The sequence below is a fragment of the Leopardus geoffroyi genome, chromosome X (assembly GCF_018350155.1).
Source record: "Leopardus geoffroyi isolate Oge1 chromosome X, O.geoffroyi_Oge1_pat1.0, whole genome shotgun sequence".
Classification (NCBI taxonomy): Eukaryota; Metazoa; Chordata; class Mammalia; order Carnivora; family Felidae; genus Leopardus; species Leopardus geoffroyi.
In genome coordinates, this window is record NC_059343.1 from 95,195,054 (window position 1) to 95,213,078 (window position 18,025).

Here is an 18,025-nt window from a genome sequence, read left to right on the forward strand (position 1 = left end):
CAGTCATTTTAATGAAACAGGTGGAGTTTTTAAAAACTGGAATTACTTGGGGCGCCTGGGTGGCTCAGTCAGTTGGGCGTCTGACTTCAGCTCAGGTCACGATCTCGCGGTCCGTGAGTTCGAGCCCCGCGTCGGGCTCTGGGCTGATGGCTCAGAGCCTGGAGCCTGCTTCCGATTCTGTGTCTCCCTCTCTCTCTGACCCTCCCCCGTTCATGCTCTGTCTCTCTCTGTCTCAAAAATAAATAAACTTAAAAAAAAAATTAAAAAACAAAACAAAACTGGAATTACTTGAAAATGATTTTTTTTTTTATCAAATTGCTTAAGGGTAATTCAATCATATACCTCACACTAAATTCTACAATATAAATAACCACATATCCTATCTTTCATTTTACGTAAAAGTTTATCTGACATTTATGTATCTAAAGAGTCTAACTTATATAAAGGTGATTTATTTTGTGACGGTATCTTAGGAACTGTAAAGAGAATCTGAACTCTTAAGCAACTTACATGAAATATCCTCTTGAAGTCTATTTTTCCATAGTAGAGAATATAGACACAAGCTATCAAATACCTAGGAAAGATGGATGCTGTGATGTTGGGAGAAGAAGTAAAGAGAGAGAAAAGAAATCTCAGACTTTAATTTTTTCATTCAACTTTATCCACAGTTTGCATCGGTAATATACATTTAGTGTTCCATTTATTTTTAAATGCATCAGAAAATCAATTATGATAGATCTGTGACCAATACAAAGATTTCTGAATTCTTCAAAAAATTCACTTAGAAAAGTCGATAAACTAGCATTCTGTAAAGATAATTATTAAACAAATGGTAATGCATTTTTACTCCTTATTTCAATTCTAACATATCCAACATCACTTCTTTCTTGTGCCATACAGTAATAAAATTTAGCAGAAGTAGCTATCTGCTACATTTTTTAGGGCCTAATAAAATATTTGCTTGACTTATTTAACCCCTTCGAATCACAAATCCAATTCAAGTAATTATAATCATTCTTAATTCAATAAGTGATGAAGTGAATATAAAATAACCATAAAAACCATTTAGAATAAAATTTACACTTATTTTAAAAACTACTAAAAGAAATACATCAGAGCCTTGATAAAATGTGTCCTTGGGGACTATGCTGAGAAACTGACTTAGAGGTGGTGTTGCCTTTTGGCACTAGAGTAAATAGACTGACATGATGCGAACCTCAGATGGACCCATCTTAAATGGAATTTTGCTTTGCGGCGAAGAATGCTGTAAGTGAGGTTCTGGTGTATTTTCCCTTTAAAGCAATAACTGACAAGTAAGTGAAATGCAATAAGGAAATGGCCTGTAATTTCAATGAGAAACAGGAAAATACCTGTAAAAATAATTAACATCTAGACTGATTGAGAAGAGGAATCCTACCGCATGGGAACTATGAAAGCAGTATGAATGATTGCTGTAGCTCTTAATGGTCGCTTGATTTGTAACGTTGTCAGATTTGTACAATAAAAACTAACAACTTGAGATATTTATTTGCCATTTCTTACCTTTATTACCCAAGTTTTCACTAGGGAGATTGATTATGCCAATGAAGTTTTTTTTTTAGATCCAACTGAAAAATAGTAACTAATTAGCTGAAATATTTAAAGTAATAAATTACTAATAATTTAATTATAACCTTACAGTTATAAGAAGCTTTAGTTCTTTAAAAGCTCCAATTTCACACTTGGGGAATGTAAAGAACACATGTGTATTCTAATGCCGAAACGTAATTATATGGCTTCATTGCCAACTGATCAATAAAAGTAGAGTTGTTTCTAAACCAACCCTTATTATACCATTTGGCACACTAGTTTTTACCTTTTATATATACCCTTTGAAAAACCCAGGCCAACACTTTTAATAAGTTGCATCCATATTAAGAGGTAACAAGTGCAAATAATCACATATTAAAGATATGGTACTTGCTTGGCTACTACAAAAGTAATTATACTAAGGTTTTTCTATAGCAAACTGAGTTATTACAGTAACGTTTTTGAAAAATTCCTGCACTCCTACCAACGTAAATTTATCCAGCTCCAAACTAAACAAGGACTTTAGGTAACATAGCATACTTAGGAAAATATTTATAGAATGGTCTGTGTTTAATTCCACATCATGTTCATTGAGGATCCTGAGATTTACGGGATCCACAAATGGCCAGATTCCAAATACACACCTATTCTTCAATTGCTGCTCTATGAATCTGAAAAAAAAAAAAAAAACAACCCAGCTAATGGCAGCATGCCGACTGAAAGTCCAGACACAGATCCAAACTTTGGCAGTTTTATCAAAGTGTCCTTGATAATGAGTACTTGGCTACTTCTCAAAAACCTTACTGCTTTGTGTAACATTTTCAATACAGAAATAAAATACTCTTCAAATAATACATATTAAAAGATGATTAAGTTTTGCAAAATTAAATAGCATAAATTAAGCATATTAACATTGTTTTTTTTTTTTTTTTGACAACATGACATAACCAATTTAAGGAAAACTGCAATGGACTAAATAAAAAACCACAAATGTCACCGTGTGAGGCACATTTAAATCCTCACATATAACTGACCTTACAAAATCTACTAAAATATTTTAAAGTTCCATTGATTCCATTAATACATAAAAAGAAATTGCAAAAATGCTTAAGACTATGTAAGAGTCATCAATTACACAGGCACTTCACATGTAAACAGTCTACAGTACAACTGAAAATATTTTGGCACTAACCTATAATACTAAAAGAATTTAATATAAAGCCAGAGTTCTGCATTTTCTACTCATTTTTTTCTAGAAAACTAAGACCAAAGATTGAAGAAACTGTGTATAAACTAGAATTAGAAGTGTATTAAATAACTCAAATATAGAATAGTTTTAAATCGGTAAAAAAATGATTACCTCATCCAGGTGTTCACTAGTATGCTCTGATATAAAAAAGTAAACCTAATGTGATTATTAAATTGAAACCACATCTTAAATTTAGTATCAATCTGGTTTTTGAAAAATAATGAAGGTTATCAACTGACTCAGTAAAAAGAGAATTTGAATTTATCAAAAACTCTTATTAAGTTAATCCAGTTTTTCCCCCAAAAGAAGTTTGGGCAATTCGAAATTTAACTTTGATGTTTTAACATGATTTTTTTTAAGCTATGGATTGACCTAATAGAATTATTAATTTTGATTAGACATTCTTATCACGAATTTGAGATTTTTTAAATCACTTCAAATAAATGAAACTATACACTTATAATTTTGAAATGTTACATCAAGCGGTAGAAAGCTGAGATGCCTTGGTTGTAGGTAATTCAAGAAGAGCCTGCACTGTGACACCAACTTTCACAAGACCTCTCTCTTCCAGAATATGATGAGGCAAACAGAGTCTTTCCTGAAAAACAAAAGAGATGATATCAGAACATCTGTTTTTTAATAGTGCAGTAAAGCCTGAACAAGTCAGAGCTGGATTTTTAAAACATGTGTCCTGTAAAACTTCAAGTAGAAAGTACACAGTTTTAATTAAATTCTAAACTTTTTATTCTCTTCTTGAGGTGTAATTGCCATGTAACATTATATTAGTTTCAAGTGTAAAACATAATGATTTGAACAGCATTCTCTTACATTTTATTTTGTTTGTCCACTTGGGTTTTTTTTAGAGTCTACATGTAAGTGGAAACATACAGGATTTGCCGTTCTCTGTCTGACTTAATTTTGTTTAGCATAATTCCCTCAAAGTCCATCCAAGTCACAAATGGCAAGATTTCGTTCTTTTTTACGGCTGAGTAGTATTCCACTGTATGTATACCACATCTGTGTCCATTCATCCACCAACCGAAGCAACAGATACTCTTCGGTTGCTTCCATATCCTGGCTATCGTAAATAATGCCACAATGAACACAGGGGTGTGAATATCCCCTTGAATTGGGATGTTTGTTTTCTTTGGATAAACACCCAGAAGGAGAATTGCTGGATCATATGGTATTTCTATTTTTAATTTTTGAGGATCCTGCATACTGTTTGCCACAGTGGCTGCACCGATTTACCTTCTCATCAACCTGACGCAAGGGTTCTCTTTTTTCCACATCCTCATCAACGTTTTGTCTTTTGGACAACAGCCATTCTAACAGCGGTCAGGTGGCATCTCATTGTACAAATTCTAATTCTAAAATGGCTCTTTCGGTAGACTTTTAGGGTATGGGATTCTATTTTACGGGCTCTGTTTTGATCTGAGGTTGATCTGATCCACATAAATAAGCGAATATTTTAAAGGGAGACAGCCATGCTAGAAGTTCCCTAAGCTCTTGTGCTGGAGTAGAAGGAGCACTCCATTTCCAGTCGGGAAATCTAAGGGCCATGCAATACAAAGTACTCAAGGTACTAAAAACTACCCAGAGACTCAGTTTCTTCAACCTGAAGAAAGGACCGTGTAAGAAACAAACTGAAGAGTGTAAACTCTTCAGTCCTGCAGTCCTGTACAAAATTGGCCTCTCTCGTTCATTCTACCAGTTCTGAGGCTCCACGGTCTCTAATATATGAAATGATTCAGTACTTTTTTTTTTTGGTCTTACTGTTACTTCTTTCCAGCTGCTAGTGATCTTTGTTGCTTCTTAGTTCAGTGGTCTAGAATTTGAGAAGTAGCAACTGCCTCCCCTATAAGCACATCACATGTCATTTGACCTTAAAGGCAGCTTTGCATTAGGTTTCATTAGCCTTGGCTGATCCTCTTCTAACTTCTTTCCTTTCTGTAAGTAATCTCTACTCCCGACGTGGGGCTCAAACTCACCACCCCAAGATCAAGAGTCACATGCTCTACCAACTCAGCCAGCCAGGTTGTCCCTCTTCTAGCATTCTTGATGTTTTTCAAGAGTTCCGTCTTCACTCTCTTCTCTTTTGTACTATGTCTTCTCTTTGGTATTCTCAAAGCCTTACCAAAATTGCAAGGGTTAACTAAATAAATTTGGTAGCTATTTCTGAAGAAACAGGGCAGTCCACTGCTTCAGCTGGGACACACATTCATCTCAGGAAAGTAAGCTAGTAATGGATAGTGTGGGCGGCAAACAGACCATCGACAGGACCCATCTGGTCCATAACTATACACTTGGTGAGCACAGTATCTTACAAGTCTAGAAACATTACATTTTTTTTCTAAATCCACTGTTTCTTCAAACATGGGGAGCCCTGGCAAGACGAGGCTCCTATTCCCAAACAGTAATAACTATATCCTCCACCCTGATGACTTTCAAATCTTTACTTCCTGCCATGACCTCTCTATTGAGCTCCAGATACAAATATGAACATGATACAGCCAAATGGATGTCTAACAGGCAGATCAAAATCAATCTGTCCACAACCGAATTACATCATCACTAAGTTAAACTGTCCTTTTATATTCTGTACCTACGTCAGTAATACACTATTCAATTTCTCTCAATATAAACCTCGGAATCCTTATAGTCTTTTCTTTCTTCCTTATTCCCATAAACCATTCACCAAACACTACTGGTAATAATCCCATTTATCAGAAGCATTCTCAAAAACTATCTTCTTATCTCCATTTTCACAATAGCATTTGCTGCCTTCCCAATGTTTTGTTTATTCAAATAATCACTGAAATGTTAGAAAAGAAAAAAAGGTTTCAAATCAATGACCTCAGCTTCCACCTTAGAACTAGAAAAAGAACAAACAAATTAAGCCGATGGCAAGAAGAAAGAAAGAACATATGAAGTTGAGAGGAAAGCCATAAAATAAAAACCAGAAAATAATAGACAAAAAAAAAAAAAAAAATCAAATGTTAGTTCACTGAGAAAATTTTTAAAAATTCATAAGCTTCTAGCTAGGTTAATCAGAAAAAAGAAAATACACAAATTACCTACATCAGGAATAAGAGAAGTAACATCAGAAGAGATATTACAAATACTAAACTGATAATAAGGGGACATTATAAACAACTTTATAATAATAAGTTTGACAAACTACATGAAATAGACAAATTCCTTGACACACAGTATGCCAAAAGCTCTTGCAAGAAGAAACGGAAAACCAGAATAGCCTTGTATCTATTAAAGAAATCAGAATTGTAGTTAAAATCCTTTCCACAAAGAAAACTTTTGGCCCAGCTGGGTTCATTAAAGAATCTGACCAAATGTTTTAAAAGGAAATAAGATCAATTCTACACAAAATTTTCACAAAAAGTGAGGAGCAGGGAATACTTCCTAACCTATTTCTTAAGGTTAATATTACCATGACACTAAAGCCAGGCAAAAGATATTAAAAGAAAACTAAAGACCAATATCTCCATGAACATAGATGTAAAAAGTCTAAACAAAATTTTAGCAAACTGAGTTCAACAATATCAAAACAACAACAAAATCTATGATGACCAAGAGGGTTTATCCCAGAAATCTAGGTTTGAGTTAATATCTGAAAACCAACCACCATTAAGTCACAATACTGTGAAAGAAAAAGGATGTTATCATCTCAGTAGTTGTAAAAAAGCATTCGACAGAATTCAACATCCATTCCTGATAAGAACTCTCAACAATCTAGGAATAGAAAGGAATTTGCTCAACCTGATACAGTTCATCTATAAAGAAAAACAACAGCTAACATTTGCAAAGCATATATCTCATAGAGTACTTTTATCTGGAATATAGAAAAAAAACACCCACAACTCATTAATAAAAAGGTGAATAATCCAATTAATAAAGGGGCACAGGATTTGAAAAGACACTTCTCCAAAGAATGTATACAAATAGTCAATAAGCACATGAAAATGTGTCCCACATAATTAGCCACTAGGCAAATGCTAATGAAAACCACAATGGCTGTGGGTGCCTCACACATCCAGTGAGCTATGCTAGCTTACTGTCAACTTCCCCTAGAGGGTGAGGGCCCCCAATCCAGCTGCACAGCTGTGGATGCTGGGGATTGTGTTGGATGTCCAGAAACAGTCAGGGGTGGCAAATGGGTCAGATCCACATTTCAGCTCTGGAGGAACTCTGGGTGCGGGGTGGGGCAATGGGATCCTCCAGCCTTTGCATCCCAGGCTCCCCCATCGAGCCCAGAGTCCAATCCCTCCCGAGGCAATGGCAGGACTGGGTCCCTAGCTGACCAGGCGCAGGGATGCTGCAGGGGAGGCGACACAGGCATCAGCCACAAGAAACTGAAAGCAACAGCTGTGAACCTCTCCCAAGCACAGTAAATTGTGTGACGTTCCCCGGCTCCTCTGAGAATCTCTGCCTGCTCCCTCCTCTTTCGCACCCTCAACTGTGTCCTTGGGGCCTAGGTATAGAATGAAGAAAGCTGAAACAAGTGTTCAAAAAAAAATGTTCATGAGTCTTCATAGCAGCATTATTCATAATAAACAATGAGTGGAAACAGCCCAAACGTCCATCAACTTACGAACTGTAAACAAAATGTGGTATAAATGTTAGTCAGTTAGTTAGGAGGTATCAGCCAGGAGGGATAAACTGGTGCTGGCCACACCCTCGGAGGCACCCCCAAAGGTTAACAGCCACACCTTCAGAGCCACCTCTAAGGGCTAACAGAGCAGGAAAGGCTTAGCCACAGAGTTGGCTCAAAAGGCACAAAGGGACTTCTAAGAACTGAGCAAGCACACAAAAGGTTGCCTTGTGCTATCCCCTGTCACCTTAGGTTACCTTAAAGTCACAGCAAAGCCCATTACAACTCTTGAATATGCAGTACATAAATAAATACAATTATAACAATGCATCATAAGTAGGCACAATGCACAGAAGCCAAAATGTTACACAATCAGCAGCCGACAATCAAAAATGCCAATCAAAGCCAAATTTATATGTAAACAATGCAGGCTCATAAGGCTGTAGCTAGAGCTTCTCAGGTCCATTGCCATTCTTACTCCGGCAGGGGCCTGCTTTCACTCTTAAAAGTGTACTATACTTCTCTACTTGATAAACTCTGTCTCCCTATTCTGGTCTCAGGTCTCTAATTCATTGCTGCATCCAGGCCAAGAACCTAGTGACCCAGTAACCTAGACATACAATAAAATATTCAGCCATAAAAATAAATAAAGTACCACTTTACACAACAACACAGATAAACCTTGGAAACATTATACAAAATGAAAAAAGCAGACACAAAAGATCCCATATTGTAGGACTTCATTTATACGTAATGTCCAGGATAGGCAAATCCGTAGAAACAGAATGGGGTGCGGGGTGCTGGGGGTGGGGAGTATGGACAGGGAGACTACTAATGGGTAAGAGGTTTCTTTCTGGGAAGATAAAAATATTCCAGGGGAGGAGCTAAGATGGTAGAGTACTAGGAGGACCCTAGGCTTCCCTCATCACTGGAACATACCTAGATAACCATCAAATCATTCTGAATACCTAAAAAATCCATTTGAGGACTGACAGAACAAACTGCACAACTAAAGGGAGAGAAGGGGCCACATCATGGAAGGTAGGAGGCACGGAGCTATGGTCTGGGGAAGAAAAGTGCTGCAGAGGGGAGGGAGCCCTGGTTGTGGAGAAAAGAGAGAGAGAGAGAGAGAGAGAGAGAGAGAGAAGCACAACAAGGGGTAGCATAAGGAAAACACTTCTCCAAAGCTACTGACTGGGAAAAGGAGAGAGGCTGATTTTCATGAGTTTTCGCACCCAGTGGGGCTCAAAGACTGAAGTATTAGAGGTCTGTGGCACAGCTGGTCTAGAGCCCTGAGAGCGCTGCAGTGCTCCTGTAAGAGGAGATAGGCAGGTAACCCGGGGGCAGACATGTGACGCATGGATTGCCTGAGATGCACTGGCAGAGACAGTTCTCCATTCTTGGAGCACATCTGAGACAGGTGGAGTTTCCTCTCCAGGGACAAAGGAGCCAGTGAACGCCATTTCCCACCCCTGCCCCCTGAGCATAGACACAGAGACACCCACTGAGGGCAGCCAACCTAGGCACTGGTTCTTTAGCGCACTTGGCCCCTGCCCTTCTGGGTCAAACCTGCATCAATCCCAGAGCAGCAAGACCCTCCCCAGGAAGACCGGCACAGGCCCCCCCCCCTATACCTGGGTCCCTAAAGTTCAGAGTTTTAAACTCAGTGGGCCTGGTTGGGATAGAGTCCAAAGTGCACTGCACTGCTCCAGGCAGGCAAACAATCCAGACATATTGTGAAAACAGCAATCTGAAAAACACCTAGGACACATGAGGGGAAATTATTAGCTCCTCTGGGAGGGCTTCCCTGACAGCAGTGAGCATAAACCCCTCTCTGGGGACAAAGGAGCTGGTTGGTGCCATTTCCCTCTCCCATCCCTCAGCATAGACTAACTTCAGTCAACAGCACAGTGCCAACACCCGCTGCTGAAATTACTTTCACTAAACCCCGCCACCCTTTGTTGTGCTGGTACTGCTTTTCTCAGGCAAACATCCCTGAGAACTGATGCAGCAGGCTCCTCCCCCAGAAGACCAGCACAAAACCCTGCACAAACCACATCTACTGACCATAAAGATCTGCAAGGCTTCAGCTCTAGTGGAAAAAGCATCAGGTCTGTTAACAAGCAGACCAAAGCACATGTAGATAGAACTCGCCACGCTCTGGCCAAGGTCCAAACACTCCCCACTGCAGGCAAGGAGCAACTCTACAGAGGACTAACGGATGGGATACAGCAGTCATAACGCGGCAGCAGAGCACATGTAGCATACGCCAGAGACACTTCCTGAAGCGTCAGGCCCTGGATGTTCTATGATTTCTTATTCATAGAGCCATTAACCTCAGAAGGAGGGAACATAACAGGCTTTCCTAACACACAGAAGAAGACAGAAACCTAGACAAAATGCCAAGACAAAGGAATTCATCCCAAAAGAAAGAATAAGAAAAAGTCATGGCCAGGGATCTAATCAAAACAGATGTAAGTAATACGCCTGATCCAGAATTTAAAACAACAATCATAAGGATACTAGCTGGGCTTGGGAAAAGCATAGAAGACATCAGGGAGACACTTACCACAGCGATAAAAGAGCTTAAAACTGATAAGGCCAAAATGAAAAGTGAAATAACCAAGATTCGAAACCAACTGGTTGTAATGACCACAAGGATGGAAGAAGCAGAGGAATGAACAACATATAAGATAAAATTATGGAAATAATGAATCTGATCAAAAGAAGGAAAGAAAAATCTTGGACCATGAATGTAGACTTAGGGAACTCGGTGGCTTAACAAAGTGTAGTTAACATTCATATCATAGGACACACAGAAGAAGAGACAGAAAAGGGGACAGAAAATTTATTTGAGGAAATTATAGCGTCCCTAATCTGGGGAAGGAAATAGACTTCCAAATCCAGGAGGCACAGAAAACTCCCATCAAAATCAACAGAAACAGGCCAACACCAAAATATATCATTAATTTGCAAAATACAGAGGTAAGGAAAAAAATCCTAAAAGCAGAAGACAAAAGAAGTCCCTAACTTACAAGAGATGACAAATAAGGTTAGCAGCAGATCTCTCTACAGAAACTTGGCAGGCTAGAAGGGAGTGGAATGATATACTCAATGTGCTGAATGGGAAAAATCTTCAGCCAAGAATACTCTATCGAGCAAGGCAATCAATCAGAAAAGAAGGAAAGATAAAAGAGTTTCCTAGACAAACAAAAATTAAGAGTTTGTGACCACTAAAGTAGCCCTGCAAGAAATATTAAAGGGGACTCTTTGAGTGGGAAAGAAAGACCAAAAGCAACAAAGATTAGAAAGGAACAGAGAAAATCTCCAGAAACAATGACAAAACAAGTAATAAGATGGCACTAAATTCATATCTATCATTACTCTGAATGTAAATGGACGAAATGCTCCACTCAAAAGACACAGGGTGTCAGGATGCATAAAAAACAAGAGCCATCGAGGGGCGCCTGGGTGGCTCAGTCAGGTAAGTGTCCAACTTTTGGCTCAGGTCATGATCTTACAGTTCGTGGGTTCAAACCCTGTGTTGGGCTCCATGATGACAGCTCAGAGCCTGGAGCTTGCTTCGGATTCTGTGTCTCCCTCTCTTTCTACCCCTCCCCCACTCGTGCTCTGTCTCTATCTCTCAAAAATAAATAAAACATTAAAACAAAAAAGACCCATCTATATGCTGCCTAGAAGAGACCCATTTTGGACCTATAGACAGCTGCATACTGAAAGTAAGCAGAGGGAAAAACATTTACCATGCAAATGGACATCAAAACAAAAAAGCCAGAGTAGCAATACTTATATCAGACAAACTAGATTTTAAACTAAAGATTGTAACAAGAGATGAAGAAGGGCACTATATCAGAATAGAGGAGTCTATCCAACAAGATCTAACAAGTAAATATTTATGTCCCCAACTTGAAACCCCAAACATATAAAACAATTAATAACAAACATAAAGGAACTCATTGACAATAATACAATAATGGTAGACTTTAAAACCCCACTCATATCAATGGACAGATCATCTGAACAGAAAATCAACAAGGAACAATGCCTTTGAATGACACACTGGACCAGATGGACTTAACAGATACATTCAGAACATTTTATCCAAAAGCAACAGAATATACATTCTTCTCAAGCGCACATGGGACATTCTCCAGGATAGATCATGTATTAGTTCACAAATCAGGGCTCAGCAAGTACAAAAAGATTGAGATCATACCATGCATATTTTCAGATCCCAACACTATGAAACTGAAAGTGAACCACAAGAAAAATTTTGAAAATACCACAAATACATGGGAGGATAAAGAATATCATTCTAGGGCGCCTGGGTGGCGCAGTCGGTTAAGCGTCCGACTTCAGCCAGGTCACGATCTCACGGTCCGTGAGTTCGAGCCCCGCGTCGGGCTCTGGGCTGATGGCTCGGAGCCTGGAGCCTGTTTCTGATTCTGTGTCTCCCTCTCTCTCTGCCCCTCCCCCGTTCATGCTCTGTCTCTCTCTGTCCCAAAAATAAATAAACGTTGAAAAAAAAAATTAAAAAAAAAAAAAAAAAGAATATCATTCTAAAGAATGAATAAGTCAAGCAGGAAATTAAAGAAGAAATAAAAAACACACATGGAAACAAATGAAAATGAACAAGATGGTCCAAAAGATTCGGGATGCAGCAAAAGTGATCATAAGAGGGAAGTATACAGCAATACAGGGCTACCTCAAGAAGCAAGAAAAATCTCAAATACACAGCCTAACCATACACATAAAGGAGCTAGAAAAAGAACAACATATGAAGTCTAAAGCAAGTAGATAGAAAATAATAAATATCAGAGCAGAAATAAATGATATAGAAGGAAGAACAAGAACAACAAAAAAACCACAGTAGAACAGATCAAAGACACCAGAAGCTGATTCCTTGAAAAAATTAATAAAATTGATAAACCCCTACCTGGACTTACCAAAAAGAAAAGAGAAAGGACCCAAATAAATAAAATCATGAATGAGTGGGGAGAAATCACAACCAACACCACAGAAATACAAAGAGTTATAAGAGAAAATTATAAAAAATTATATGTAAACAAATTGGACATTCTGGAATACAATCTGGAATAAATTCCTAGAAATATATCAACTACCAAAACTGAAACATGAGGAAATAGAAAACTTGAACAGACTAATAATAACCAGCAAAGAAATTGAATCAGTAAGCAAAACTCTCCCAACAAACAAAGTCCAGGATCAGATGGCTTCAGAGGAGAAATCTAACAAACATTTAAGAGTTAATAGCTATTCTTCTCAAACTGTTCCAAAAAATAGAAATGGAAGGAAAACCGCCACGTTCATTCTACGAGGACAGCATTACCTTGATTCTAAAACCAGACAAACCCATTAGAAACAGAACTACAACCCAATATCCCTGATGCACATGGATGCAAAAATTCTCAACAAAATACTAGCAAAGCGAATCCAACAGCACATTAAAATAACCATTCTCCACAATCAAGTAGGATTTCTTCCTGGTCGCCAGGGTTGGTCAATATTCGCAAATCAATCAATGTGAAACACCACATTCATAAAGGATAAGAACCAACATGATCCTCTCAACAGACGCACAAAAAGCATTTGACAAACCACAGCATCCATTCATGATAAAACCCTCAAGAAAGTAGGGATCCAGGGGACGTACCTCAACATCATAAAGGTCATATATGAAAAACCCATGGCTAGTATCATCCTCGCTGGGGAAGAACGGAGAGCTTTTCCTCTACAGTCAGGAATAAGACAAGGCTGTCCACTCTCACTGCTGTTATTTAACATAGTACTGGAAGTCCTAGCCTCAGCAATCAGACAACAAAAAGAAATAAAAGGCATCCAAATTGGCAAAGAAGAAGTCAAACTTTCACTATTTGCACATTACATGATATCTATGTAGAAAACGCAAAAGACTCTACCAAAAGACTGCTAGAGTTGATACACAAATTCAGTGAAGTCGCAGGATACAAAATCAACATACAGAAATCTGTTGCATTTCTATACACAAATAATGAAGCAGCAGAAAGAGAAATCAAGGAATCAATCCCATTTACGATTCTACCAAAAACCATGAGACACTCAGGAATAAACAAATCAAAGAAGTAAAAGATCTGTATTCCAAAAACTATAAAACATTGATGAAGGAAACTGAAGACACCACAAGGAAATCGAAAGACATACCATGGATATTCTTTCCTGCTTTGTCAAAGAGGAGTTGACCATATAGTTGTGGATTCATCTCTGGGTTTTTTATTCTGTTCCACTGGTCTATGTGTCTGTTTTTGTGCCAGTACCATACTGTCTTGGTCCCTACAGGTTTGTAATACAGCTTGAAGTCTGGATTTGTGACCCCCTCCAGCTTTGCTTTTCTTTTTCAGGATTTCTTTGGCTATTCGGGGTCTTTTGTGGTTTCATACAAATCCAAAAGCACAATTTTTAAACATGATAAATTTTACTTCAAAAAATATAAAGCTTGTGCTGTTTGGAAGATACTATAATGAGGGGCACCTGGGTGGCTCATTTGGCTAAGCGTCTGACTTGACTTTGGCTCAGGTCATGATCTCATGGTTCTTGAGTTCAAGCCCTGTATTGAGCTCTATGCTGACAGCGCAGCGTCTGCTCGAGCTTCTTTCTCTGTCCCTCCCTCTCTGCCCTTCCCCTTCGTGCTCTCTATGAAAACAAATAAATAAACTTAAAAAAAGATACTCTAATGAGAATGAAAAGATAAGCCAAAGACTTGTGATACAATATTTGTTTATCACATATCTGGTAAAGAACTTAGTTCATAATTTATAGAGAAATCTCAAACTCAGTGACAAGAAAACAGCTCAATTAAAAAACAGACAAAAGAGGGGTGCCTGGGTGGCTCTGACTCGAGTAAGCATCTGACTCGATCTCGGCCCAAGTCTTGATCTCACGGTTCCTGGGATGAAGTCCCGCGTCAGGCTCTGTCACTGATAGTGCAGAGCTTGCTTGGGATTCTCTCTCTCCCTCTCTCTCTCTCTGCCCCTCTCCTGTGCACACATGCATGCGTTCTCTCTAAATAAATAAATAAACTTTGAAAAAAGAGACTAAAATAATAGAAGATTAGAATAGAATACGCCATAAAAGAAGCCATACCAATGGCAAATAAGCCCTTGAAAAGATGATCAACATCATTAGCCTTCAGGGAAGTGCAGATTAAAACCACATTGACAAACTGGTACATACCTATCACAATGGCAAAAAAAAAAAAAAAAAAAAAAAAACACTATATTAAATGCTGTTGAGGATATGGAGGAACTAGAACTCTCATATACTGTTGACAGGAATGTAAAATGGTACAACTACTTTGGGAAACAGTTTTTTACTTTCCTGTAAGGTTAAGTACACACCTACCATATGTTTCATTCATGTTACTCCCGGGTATCTACCCCAAATTAAAGAATGTATGTATATATCCAAAGACTTGTGTATAAATGTTCATAGCAGTCTTATTTGTCTCAGTGGTTGCTAAAACTGGAAACAATCCAAATGACCATCAACAAGTCAATAGACCAACAAATTGTGGTTCACAATGAAATACTACTCAGCAATAAAAAGGAATGATCTATTTATATATGCAACATCACTGATGAGTCTTAAAACAATTACACTGAGTGAAAAAAGCCAGAAAAAAAATCATACATATTCTATCATTCCATTTATATACAACTCTAGATAGAAAATGCAAACTATTTTTTTTATTTTTATTTTTTTTACATTTATTTATTTTTGAGAAACAGAGTGAGACAAAGCATGAGCAGGGGAGGAACAGAGAGAGAAGGAGACACAGACTCCAAAGCAGGCTCCAGGCTCTGAGCTGCCAGCACAGAGCCCGACGCGGGGCTCGAACCCACGAACCAGGAGATCATGACCTGAGCTGAAGTCGGACGCTCAAACGACTGAGCCACCCAGGCACCCCAGAAAATGCAAACTAAACTATAACAACAGATATCAGATTAGGGGTTACCCACGGAAAAAAGGATTGCCAAGGGACACACGGAAAGTTTTAGGGGTCATGAACATGCTCATTATCTTGACTATGGTGATGATTTCATGGTGTATGCATGTCAAAACTTACTTAATTGTATAGCTTATCTATATGCACTTTATTGTACGTCAATTATACCTCAAAAAAGCTATTAAAATACAAAAATCTCTTGGGGCTCCTGGATGGCTTAGTCAGTTAGGCATCTGACTTCGGCTCAGGTCATGATCTCATGGTTCGTGAATTAGAGTCTCACATCGGATGAGCTTGAGCCCAACTTTGGGTGAGCCTCACTTCTCTCTCTCTCTCTCCCTCTCTCTGCCCCTCATGGGATTCTCTCTCCCTCTCTCTGCCCCTGGCTCACTTGCACCCTCTCTCTAAAAAAAATACAAAAATACAAAAGTACATTAAAATGAAATAAAAAACACTAAATGAAGAAATGGACTCTATATTACAATTTCGAAGTCAAGGAAAAACAAGAAGCTAACGATAAAACTCTTTCCCCAATACCAGTAGCTGGGAAGTTTTGAAAATGGGAGTTGATAACTGGTCCTTCCATAGTCCCTCTTGTGGTAGCATGGGTGGGTTACTAACCCTTTCCTAAAACAAGCTAGAAAGAGAGTATTAGACTATGCTAAGTAGAATAGTTTCCGTTAAGACCTTCGTAATTGATGCTTCTTGCCTACTGTACCAAGAAGGTATCTGGAATATGTTGCAATGTCTTTTCTTTCATATAAAAGAACACAAATAGAGAGTATCCAAGCTTGAGGATATGTTCTAAAGTTAGTTCACCTGGGTTCATAGCTTGGCCCCACTGTGCACTAAAGATGAGACCTTGCACAAGTTCTCTAACCTCCCTGTGCCTCAGTTTACTCATCTGTAAAATGTGCATTCATTCGATAAATGTTTATCGAGAATGCCCCCCCCCAAAAACTCTTAAAAATGATAAAACAGAAAAATATATATAATGTAATCCTAACTAGAAAACAAAACTTCCTAATTTTTCTGTTTTCTCAATAAGAGATTAAGAGTCTAACAAAGAAGAACTAACATAAAAATGTTTAAGAATTAAAATTTTAAAACATCATGTCAAGCATAAAGATGTAATTAGAGAACAGCAGCATGTAGTTTCGAAATTACAGGGTAATTCAACTGATTCTCTCTATATAAATTATATTTATTCACTTGAGGAAAGAGATTAAAGTGGAATCTGTCGACCAGATTATTAGGACACTGGTAAAAAGAGCTAAATGAGCACAACTCAATATATAAATGTATCAAATCAACACACCGCACACCAAACTTAATGTTATGGATCAATTATATCTCAATAAAAATGAATTTTTAAAAATAAAAGGATGTCAGCAAATTTGACAACAAATTATATTTAAAAAACTAAATAAATAAAATAAAAGGGAAAAGTATCACAACTATATTGTGATCTGCTAACAACACCATGTCCTTTCAACACCTGATCATCTTGATGTTGGGCCTATGATGTTTTCTAAAAAAGTAGTATTTTAATTATTTGTTTTCATTATACATTTACAATACTACTTTAACTGCTAATTTTATAGTACTGCAATTATCACCTGAAACATAAGCCAAATTCTACAAATTTCAGACAAAGTTTGTCCCATGAGAAATTGTCATAATATGTTACTAATATGTAGAATTCGACATTCTAAAGTTTAAAACGCCGTTCACCCTGAATGCAAATCTTCTGATGAGAGTCTACCCATGGATTTACAAAGCAGTCCAAATATGTTTCAGCAGGAGAAATGAAAGCAGCAACTGCATCACAATCAACTTTTAATATAGCCGCTAAGTTATGTTTTCTCAGTGATATGTATGATTACTGCATTTTTCCATAGATGTAGCTATTTTATAAATGACTTTAAAAGCAGCTTTAAAACATTCATTAGACAGCTGCTACAGTTAAAGCTGGAACTCAGTAAAAGGTACCAAGAGAACGTATTCATTTTCATGTCCAGAAAGCATTATTTGTTCCTATTGTGAAGAAGAACCCTGGTATGCACATAATAAGTTAATATTTAAATGATCATTTTGTTAGAAAAAGAACAGTTACCTGTGAGACACCCAACTTTTTACATGCATCAAGAAAATTTTCTACATTTCTTCGACATTTTGCCATGCTCAGTTTAGGCTGTGAAGCAAGGGGAAAAAGGTATTTTTCAGGCACATTTATACAAAAATTAATCAAAACTAAAAATTACATTTACTGACGTATATTATTTAAAGACAGTTTTGAGAAGCTCTATCTTCCTTTAGAGAATTACTGAAGAAACTTACCACTGCTGGTGATGGCACGTGAATACTAGCTACAGAGCGTGGCCTTATATGATTGGCTAAATGGCAAAGAACAACCCCATCCATCAGTGCAGCTCCAATGTCATCAGGCAAAATGACTTTTAACCTGGATTCGAGATTCTATAAAGAAATGGGTATAAATCACAGATATTCTATCTAAATATAAATGCTATATATTTGTATCAGTAACCATTATATAATCCAAAATTTTAAAAAGCTT

General features: G+C 37.7%; 1 protein-coding gene across 3 annotated transcripts in view; it reads right to left on the minus strand.

The window, feature by feature from the left end:
* Window positions 1-638: 638 nt before the first annotated feature.
* The window catches only part of LRCH2 (leucine rich repeats and calponin homology domain containing 2), a 101,768-nt gene continuing 84,381 nt past the window's right edge, over window positions 639-18,025 (minus strand). For all 3 annotated transcript variants that reach the window (XM_045470791.1, XM_045470790.1, XM_045470789.1), the window contains 3 exons: window positions 17,788-17,925; window positions 17,564-17,641; window positions 639-3,416 (listed from right to left, as the gene is read on the minus strand). In XM_045470791.1, the coding sequence (XP_045326747.1) occupies window positions 3,297-3,416; window positions 17,564-17,641; window positions 17,788-17,925 (336 nt within the window). In that variant the 3' untranslated portion in view covers window positions 639-3,296. The remainder of the gene's footprint in view (window positions 3,417-17,563; window positions 17,642-17,787; window positions 17,926-18,025) is intronic.